Below are 8,891 nucleotides of genomic sequence, written 5' to 3' on the forward strand. Positions count from 1 at the left end.
TTTTATGCATTTTTCTGTCACAAATGTCTAGATTTCTCTGTCAATATCTACTTCTATCTCAAAATATATATATATATATATATACACCACCATATATGGAATCCTGAGACTCAGACCTTTCCAGTGATATGATTTTTGTCAAGATTATAAAAAGGTTTGATTCTAAAAGACCGTAATGCATTTTGTAATATGACACTTGACACCGCCCACTAAGGGGGAGGAGACCGCCAAAAGATTTTAAAGTACCATTTCCATGGTAACACAATGTTAGATTTCAAAATGGTTTTCACAGGATGAATAATTTATGATGATTACTAAAAGATTTGATAGAGAAAAAGGACAACAAAAAAAGAGCGCCAAGCGTCCCACAGGTCGGACAGTGACAGTTAAGGGGTTAATGGTTTCCATCTTCATATAGCTGAAACTAGAATTATTATAAAAATTGGTAAATGTTTTACATTTATTTAATTAATATCTTAAATGAATGTGTTAACTCACAATCATTAACAAAAATATTTTTTAATTTTCAGTTCTTATATTTTTGACTTTGTAAATCCCTGTATTAAATGACTGCTTGCTTTTTTGTACCAAGTTTTGACCTTGAGAAATTTCTCAATTTAGCCATATTTAATTAGACTGCCTCAGCACAAACTCACAGTTCTGATGTTTTTCTCCCAGTTTTGGGAGACTTTTTTTTCTGGCAGTTGCAAGATATTAACGTCAGATATAAAAATTGTGAGATATAAAATCAGAATTTCAAGATATAAAGCCAGAATTGTGAGATATAAACTTGCAATTAAAAAAAAAAGAGAGCTTGTTTCCGCCACTGAATAAAAAAAATAAAAGTAATTGTGACTTTTAATCTCACAATTCTGAGATTATCTCTCATAATTTGGGTTTTTCTTCTCAGAATTTCAAGTAGAACTCTTGCAATTCTGAGTTTATAACTTTTTTCCTTAGAATTACCAGAAAAAAAGTCAGAATTGTGAGATTTAAAGTCACAATTACCTTTTTATTTTTGTGGCAGAAATAAGCTTCCATAGGCATCCATGAAACTGAACAGATCCATGATCTTAAGTATTAGATGTAGGCATGCAAGTCGTCCCATTCTGTTTGTGCTACAGACATGAATGCTATTGTACTGATACTCAGAGTCATTTCTCATGTTGACGGTCTGTGTCTGTCCAGCTTGAACCCCGACCCAACGGTGAGACACACGTTCTGGACGTTAGGTGTTGGAGGAGTGTTTCTGATGCTGTCTCTGTATGGAGTGAACCAGGCTCAGGTTCAGAGGTACCTCAGTTCTCGTACAGAGAAAGAAGCCGTCATGTAAGTGTTCCTTTTATTCATGTACAGCCCCCTAAGGCTCTCAGATGAACGTATGCGTCACAAAACATCACGTGTTCTCGTGCAGGTCCTGCTATATGGTGTTCCCCTGTCTTCAGGTGGCTTTAATGCTCAGTTGTCTGATGGGGCTGGTCATGTACGCTTGCTATGGTAACAACAGCCCTCTAGAACAGCAGTATATCACATCCAAAGACCAGGTTAGAAGCACCAAACACATGTGATTGCATATATAATTCTATTATTTGGGGCTCCCTGATATAAATCGTGATATATGATGTGTTTTGACTTTACAGATGGTGCTTTACTTTGTCATGGACATGTTACAGAACTTCCCTGGACTTCCTGGATTGTTTGTGGCGTGTTTGTTCAGCGCATCTCTCAGGTAACAGCATGATGTTTAAAGCGGTCATATTTCACAGATCATATTTCAGTAAAAATTTTTTTTTTTTTTTGCATGCATTCTTTCTATTCTTTTATTTTTATGTTTTACTCTGTCTGTTCTTCCTTTTTCTTTTTAGTATATAGATATATTTTTTAAACATATATGTCTAATATAATGTCTGTATAATATACATATATATATATATATATACATAACTTTGTAGCTATTGTATATTGTAAATTGTAAATTCATATATTTCGTACATTCTGTACATTTCAGTTTATATCCTTCTCTTTTTTTAATTTATACCCATAATTTTTACTTTTTTGTAACTGAGTGGTCATAAAAACATTTCACTGCATGTCATTATGTATGGTTATTGGTTATGTATGTGACATAAAAATTTGAATTGAATAATGACTATTATAATTGGAATCTGATGACAGTCTTCAATGAGAATAATTTTAGAAATCATTATTTCTATTTGAAATATATTTTTATATATATATATATAGGCACCAAGGCTGCATTTATTAAATCTAAAATATAGTAAAAACAGTAATACTGTAAAATATTATTATAATTTAAAATAACTGTTTTCTCTTTGAATATGTTCAAATGTAATTAATTCCTCTGCCGTAAGGCTGGATTGGTCGGTGCACAAGCATGCAATAAACATATAGAAAGTAAACTTATTTGTATCTAAAAATGAGATGTTCTCCTTCTCATTCACAGTACAATATCCTCAGCTTTTAACTCATTAGCCACGGTGACCATGGTGGATCTGATCAAACCCCATTACTCCATGACGGAGGCCAGAGCCACTCTGCTGTCAAAGATGCTGGGTGAGATATTATCTTCATTTGAAATGATTTCAGTCTCCCCGCTGATGCACAATTATAGAATATGTTTCATCTGATTTCCCCTTTACTCAAAGAGATCAAATGAAGCTTTCAGTGAGCATCTTTATAATGCATGATTATATTCCTCATCCAGCTCTATCATATGGGATTATATGTGTGGCTATGGCTTATGTCGTCCATTTGATGAACAGTTCAGTTCTTCAGGTAAGCGTGGATGCTTTTATAAGCGCTTGTGAGTTTATAGCAGTAATCAATTTATGTTAACAAATAAAAATATATCCTGTGTTAAATCAGATTAACCTCTATTCTCTTAAAAATAAAAGTTCTTTATTGCCATTGATGGTTCCATGAAAAACTTTTAACATCCATAGAACTATTCGGTTAAACAAAACGTTCTTTGTAGTTGAAAATGGTTCTTTAGATTATTAAAATGATCTTCACGCTAAGAAAAAATAAGTAAATTTGGAGAAAATGTACTATCCCTCAGGCCATCCAAGATGTAGATGAATTTGTTGGAGAAATGGAGAAATGTAATTTAATGAAATGTAGCATTGCATCACTTGCTCACCAATGGATGCTCTGCAGTGAATGGGTGCCGTCAGAATGAGAGTCCAAACAGCTGATAAAAACATCACAATAATCCACAAGTAATCCACACCACTCCAGTCCATCAGTTAACGTCTTGTGAAGCGAAAAGCTGTGTGTTTGTAAGAAACAAATCCATCATTAAGATGTTATAACTTCAAACCGTTCTAGTCTAAAAGAGTCTATAATCCATGGTATTGTTTTCTCCAGTGAAAAAGTCATCTCGTCTGAATCAGGAGAGAAATATACACAAATCAAGCACCATTAATAGGCCTAAACAGCTCTAAACAAATATATCTGTGGATTTTGATGTGAGAGGACAACAGGGGATGGACTTTTTCACTGGAGGAAGCGTTATTATGGATTATGGACTTGTATTTTGACCAGAAGGGACTGTTTAAAGTCGGAACGCCTTAATGATGGATTTGTTTCTTACAAACATGCCGCTTTTTGATGTTATTTGATGGACTGGACTGGTGTGGATTACTTGTGGATTATTGTGATGTTTTTATCAGCTGTTTGGACTCTCATTCTGACGGCACCCATTCACTGCAGAGCATCCATTGGTGAATTACATTTCTCCAAATCTGTTCCCATTGGATGGCCTGAAGGTGAGTAAATTTTCAGCAAATTTTCATTTTTGAATGAACTCTTCCTTTAAGGAACCCCCTTTTATAACCTTTATTTTTAAGAATGTTGTATTTCACTTTAAGGCAGCTCTCAGTATCTTCGGGATGGTTGGTGGGCCGCTGCTCGGTCTGTTCTGTCTCGGCATCTTCTTCCCATGTGCAAATAGCATCGTAAGTTCCTCCCATCCATCAATCCATCCATCAGTCCACCCACATAAATAAGGAAGGGAGCTGTTTTTTTTTTTCAGGGAGCTGTAACAGGACTTGCCGCAGGTCTGGTCATGGCTTTCTGGGTTGGCATTGGTGGCTTTTTGTCTCGGATGCCTAGTTCTGTACAAGTTCTTCCACTCAACTCCACTAACACCGTGCTAGCCGCCTCTGAAAACATCACTGTGTTTGCTGTCATAGATGCTGCCAGGTGACTTGTAGATCAGTACCAGCATGCATTGTAATGTATATATTTAGGGAAATAATTGAATGCTTTTCCTCATCTTCAAGCAGACCTGCAGGGCTGAATGGGTTATATTCTCTGTCATACATGTGGTACAGCGCGCTCAACTCCTCCACCGTGGTGCTCATCGGACTCATTATCAGCTTCATGACTGGTAAGAAACTTTGACCTGAAGAGCTTCTGATAGTACTTGTTCAGAATGAGACATTAAAAAAGCCTCATTGAGCTGCTTGTTTATTAGAGGTGTGATGCACTTACACTGAAGAAAGGACCCAGAGACTCACAGAGAAAACGCAGCTGGACTCGCAAAAGCCTAGCAATAGCTCAGCATGAATGTAGAAACTGCATAGACTAAAACTATTAAATATTGCTTTGCCTTAATTGAAATAAAGCGGTTAATACTTTACAATAAGGTTCCATTTGTTAACATTAGCAGATAGATGCATTAGCTAACATGAATGAACTAACAATGAGCAATATATATTCTTAAGCATTTATTAATATTGATTACTGTTATTAAAAAATATAGTTGTTGATTGTTTGTTCACGTTAGTGCATTAACTAATGTTAACAAATAGGACTTTTAATTTTAAAAATGTTGAACTTAACATTGGGTAATATTATTAAATGCTGTAGAAATATTATTCATTGTTCATTCATGTTAACTAATGTGATTAATGTTAACAATTGAAACCCTATTGTAAAGTGTTGATATGAAGCTGAAATAAAGTATAAATATTAGATAAAAAACTTCAAAATTATAAATGTTGCCTTGGCAACTAACTGAAATATTATTAAAAATAAGTATAATAAATAATTACTAAAAATAAAATTGAAATAAAAAATTTAAGCTAAATTGAAATATTAAAAAATTATAAAAATGACAAAAGAACAACAAAATTGCTATAATTAAAATGAAAACTGAACATTTTAAAATTAAAGCTAATTTAAAATGTTAATAAATACTATGAGAATAAATAATACTAAAATATATGGAATCTTGTTTCTGCCAGGGGAAAAAATTAATTCCGACTTTTTATCTTACAATTCTGACTTTTTATCCCGCAATTCTCAGAATTGCAAGATAAAAAGTCGCAATTACCTTTTTTATTCTGTGCCAGAAACAAGCTTCCTAAAAATGTAAACAACCAGAAAAATAAAATTTTATAACTTACAGATGTCTTTTTTTCTACTAATTTTTTTCAAGGCCCAACAAAAGGAGACGATGTGGCGTCTGGCACAGTGTATCCTGTGATGAGAACAGCACAATCACTTCTGCACAAGCTTGTGAAGCCGAGCACTTGCTATACGTCTCCTGAGCACACGGTAAGATGGTCTTATGGCTTTACAGTAAAATGCATTGTTGCTTTGGGTCATTTTAATGTAGTAAAACTGCTTCTAGCAGATCGATGGTCATAAAGAAATAAATGGAAATGGAAAGGAGGATGCTGGAACTGAGGAAGAGACAGAAACATTTCTCCCATCAAATGTGGTTTCTCCTGTGGAGCACGAGACCTCCGTATAGCAAAAACACCAAGAACAGGTTATCTTGCACACTAAGTATTGTAAATGTGATGTATATTGTTGATGTCAGTAATGCTAATTACAGAGATGTGTGCCTGTAATTATTTTGAAGGAAAAAGTTTGTCTAGGTGTACATTTTTGTAATAGACTGTATATTTCTGTCACATTTGTATTGTTTTGTATGTGTAGCTGCTGTATATAAAACCAAAGAAAATATTTTTACAGCATGGACTAAAATGTTAATGTCTGTAAAGATGTAAAGTACAAATCCAAATGACAAAGAGAATGTTCAGCAAATCACTTTTTGTAATAAAAAAATGTGTGCATCATGTGCTGCGGCTTTTCTGGGTGAATCTCACAACTCTGAACATAAGTAGAACTTAAACACATACATTTTTGCATTAAAATAAGAATAAACAACACTATCAAAATAACACTTTTCTGTTTCCACAGTATTGTAATGGGAATTGTGGGAAGAAAATGACATATTACATATTTGCTTAATTGTAATTAAATTGGTGATATAAGCAAAACATTTATTTATGTATTTATTGGGTGATATATGTCCTGGATATGTTCTTGACAAGTTTCACATTTAGTCAAATTAAGATGCAAAATTTAAATGCATTTAAATTGACACACGTGTGCATATACATACATTTATATTAATATATTATTATAAATAATATAAATAAAAATAAGTGATATATATATCTAAGATATACTTATTTTTTTATTTATATTGTATATGCATTAATAATATAAGTTTGCATTAAAGAGGCATTTTTGTTTTAGTTATTCCTATATTTGTCCAGCAGATGTCGCCAGTGCGCAAAGGCCGTAAATGTCCACAACACTTCACTATTAAAATGGAAATATACATTTGTGGTTCAACGAATTGCTACACGGGTGGAACCTGTAGAACATCCATCCATCCATCCATCCATCCATCGTGAGCAGAATATGATGCTGACTTGAGGAGGGGCTCTTTTGACTTAAACATACAGCAACCAAAGATGAGAGCCTTTACAGCTCAACCTCAATGATTCTGATTAAAAAAAAACTTATATAATTTGCCTTATGTATTCTAAACTACAGTGATAAAAATTTGTAGAAACAATTTTCAATCAGAAATTGTTAGTAAAAACATGGCACATTGAATTAAATGTGAAATTTTGAAGTAGAAAAAATACTAGTAAAGAAGTCGAAAAACCTTTAATTACTTGTATTACTAAAAACAAATTACAATGTAGTCAAAGCAGATGCTGCTGCGATGTAACAGCATACAGTGTGCCCTTCATTCAGATTAGATTTTGAGTTTCATGACTCTCTGATAGATTTGCATTGTAAAATAGATGTATGTTGTGCATCATGCATGACGCTATGTTTGCATGAGCAAACTTACAGGAAATCCATCTCTAAAGTAAAAACAACAACAACAGCATTGTCTTGCACTATTTAAATGAGTTTTTTCTTTCATCAGGACAGATTTGGAGAAATGTAGCATTCCATCACTTGCTGCAGTGAATGGGTGCCGTCAGAATGAGAGTCCAAACTGCTGATAAAAGCATCACAATAATCCACAAGTATCATGTATTGATGAAAAGCTAAATCATAAAAATAGTGGATCAAATACTAAAAAATATTAAATATTTTGTTCATTTGCATGTCATGTGACCATCATCCAACATCAGAAAACCATCAACAGATTGTTAAATTATTGAAATATTAAAGCAGCACTATGTAACTTTTTCTGTGTTCAAAATTTGCTAAATGTATATAATGAGCGAGTACATCATGAATTAATCTTCCAAACCGCGTTTTTGTCTTATTCCGAATCACTACGGTACACTTCTAATAAGTACTTATATTTGGACTATTGTAGGCTGGTCGGGTCGTCACCGCTGCGGAGTAACACATAACTGCGTGAATCGCCATAGACATAAACTTAGAGAAGTAGCTCAGGTTGGAATGTTCTTCCGCGGGATGTGTGCAGTTCTGTTTATTAACCGCTAGAGCGCCAAAAGTTGCATAGTGCTGCTTTAACTTAAAATCTCCATGGTGACTCAAAGGGGTTTGGCTAAAATGTGCACAGTGCACAAAAATGAGCATAACATGTCACAGAAAAGTAGGTGTCATTTCATAAAAATCATGAGGCCATGCAAAGTAAAATGCAAATAAAGTTACTTTCGTTTATACCACGTGAATGAATGAGCCCGCTGTTGACAGAGTCTGTTTCCTTACGGCTCGATTCCCCAAACTGATATTCAAACTAGCATCTGGGTGATGGCTGTTCTGGAACATTCTGTGGTGTTCAATTCATTTTTTTTTTTTTTTTTTTTTTTACCCGAATGCAGTATTGGACACAATGTTTCTTTCAAACAACAAAAAACAGTTTGACCAAAAGCTTCCGCTTAAATGCTGAAAATAAGTTTTGTACACAATAATAAGTTGCGCCTGCATACTGACTGAAAATTTAAATGAGCTGGAAATGTTGCTGGTGACATATAATGAAAATACAAGATTAGATACAACTAAACTGTTATTTCCTCAACTGTGCACTGAAGAACTGAAGAACTGAAGCAAACAGGTTAGAAACAAGTACCACAACAGTAATAAAGTTTGACTAGTTAGACCAGATAAGGTTTTTAACTTGAACATGTACATATTGCTTGGAAGCAAAATAAATGCAAATGAAGAAGGTTGTATTACAGACACGAGATAAGCAGAGTAATTTGTGGGTTTTATAGCACAGAAATGTGTCTTTAATAAATACATATTTACATTCTAACAAATCAGATGATTTGAATGAGCAAAATCCTATGATAACTAATAATATAGTAAGAAAATGCCCCTGAAGAAAACACTTGAATGCTGAGGTGTTGTTGGTGGTTTTGTGTGCAGGTTACTGTCTTGTGTGACAGAAAGTCCAGCACCCTCAAGTCTGTGTGATAATGTGATCTGGTTTAATGTGTGTCTGTGGGATTTTTTTTCACCTGTTTTATGGTTATATGGTGTAAAAGTTATTGCTGCGAGTTATGAAGTTGTGAAATGATTCTTGGTGATAATTGCTATAAAGTAAATCCTACACTTCTTATCAGTGTACTGGA

The 8,891-nt window shown here is 33.9% G+C and overlaps 2 protein-coding genes across 5 annotated transcripts in view; both read left to right on the forward strand.

Moving 5' to 3' along the window:
* The window catches only part of slc5a6b (solute carrier family 5 member 6), an 11,234-nt gene extending 5,296 nt beyond the window's left edge, over window positions 1–5,938 (forward strand). For 2 of the 4 annotated variants that reach the window (XM_016545267.1, XM_016545274.1), the window contains exons 7-16: window positions 1,189–1,329; window positions 1,415–1,544; window positions 1,641–1,729; window positions 2,465–2,574; window positions 2,726–2,796; window positions 3,891–3,977; window positions 4,055–4,224; window positions 4,305–4,411; window positions 5,465–5,583; window positions 5,660–5,938. In XM_016545267.1, the coding sequence (XP_016400753.1) occupies window positions 1,189–1,329; window positions 1,415–1,544; window positions 1,641–1,729; window positions 2,465–2,574; window positions 2,726–2,796; window positions 3,891–3,977; window positions 4,055–4,224; window positions 4,305–4,411; window positions 5,465–5,583; window positions 5,660–5,782 (1,147 nt within the window). In that variant the 3' untranslated portion in view covers window positions 5,783–5,938. The remainder of the gene's footprint in view (window positions 1–1,188; window positions 1,330–1,414; window positions 1,545–1,640; window positions 1,730–2,464; window positions 2,575–2,725; window positions 2,797–3,890; window positions 3,978–4,054; window positions 4,225–4,304; window positions 4,412–5,464; window positions 5,584–5,659) is intronic. The other 2 variants (XM_016545287.1, XM_016545281.1) reach the window with 2 other exon arrangements.
* A 1,958-nt stretch (window positions 5,939–7,896) lies between these two features.
* Window positions 7,897–8,891, forward strand: part of LOC107734023 (adhesion G-protein coupled receptor F1) — a 12,874-nt gene continuing 11,879 nt past the window's right edge. Inside the window, 1 exon segment of the mRNA XM_074560158.1 lies at window positions 7,897–7,909. Within this exon segment, the coding sequence (XP_074416259.1) occupies window positions 7,897–7,909 (13 nt within the window).

The sequence above is a fragment of the Sinocyclocheilus rhinocerous genome, unplaced genomic scaffold (assembly GCF_001515625.1).
Source record: "Sinocyclocheilus rhinocerous isolate Xijiao unplaced genomic scaffold, SAMN03320098_v1.1 scaffold853, whole genome shotgun sequence".
NCBI classification, from domain to species: Eukaryota; Metazoa; Chordata; class Actinopteri; order Cypriniformes; family Cyprinidae; genus Sinocyclocheilus; species Sinocyclocheilus rhinocerous.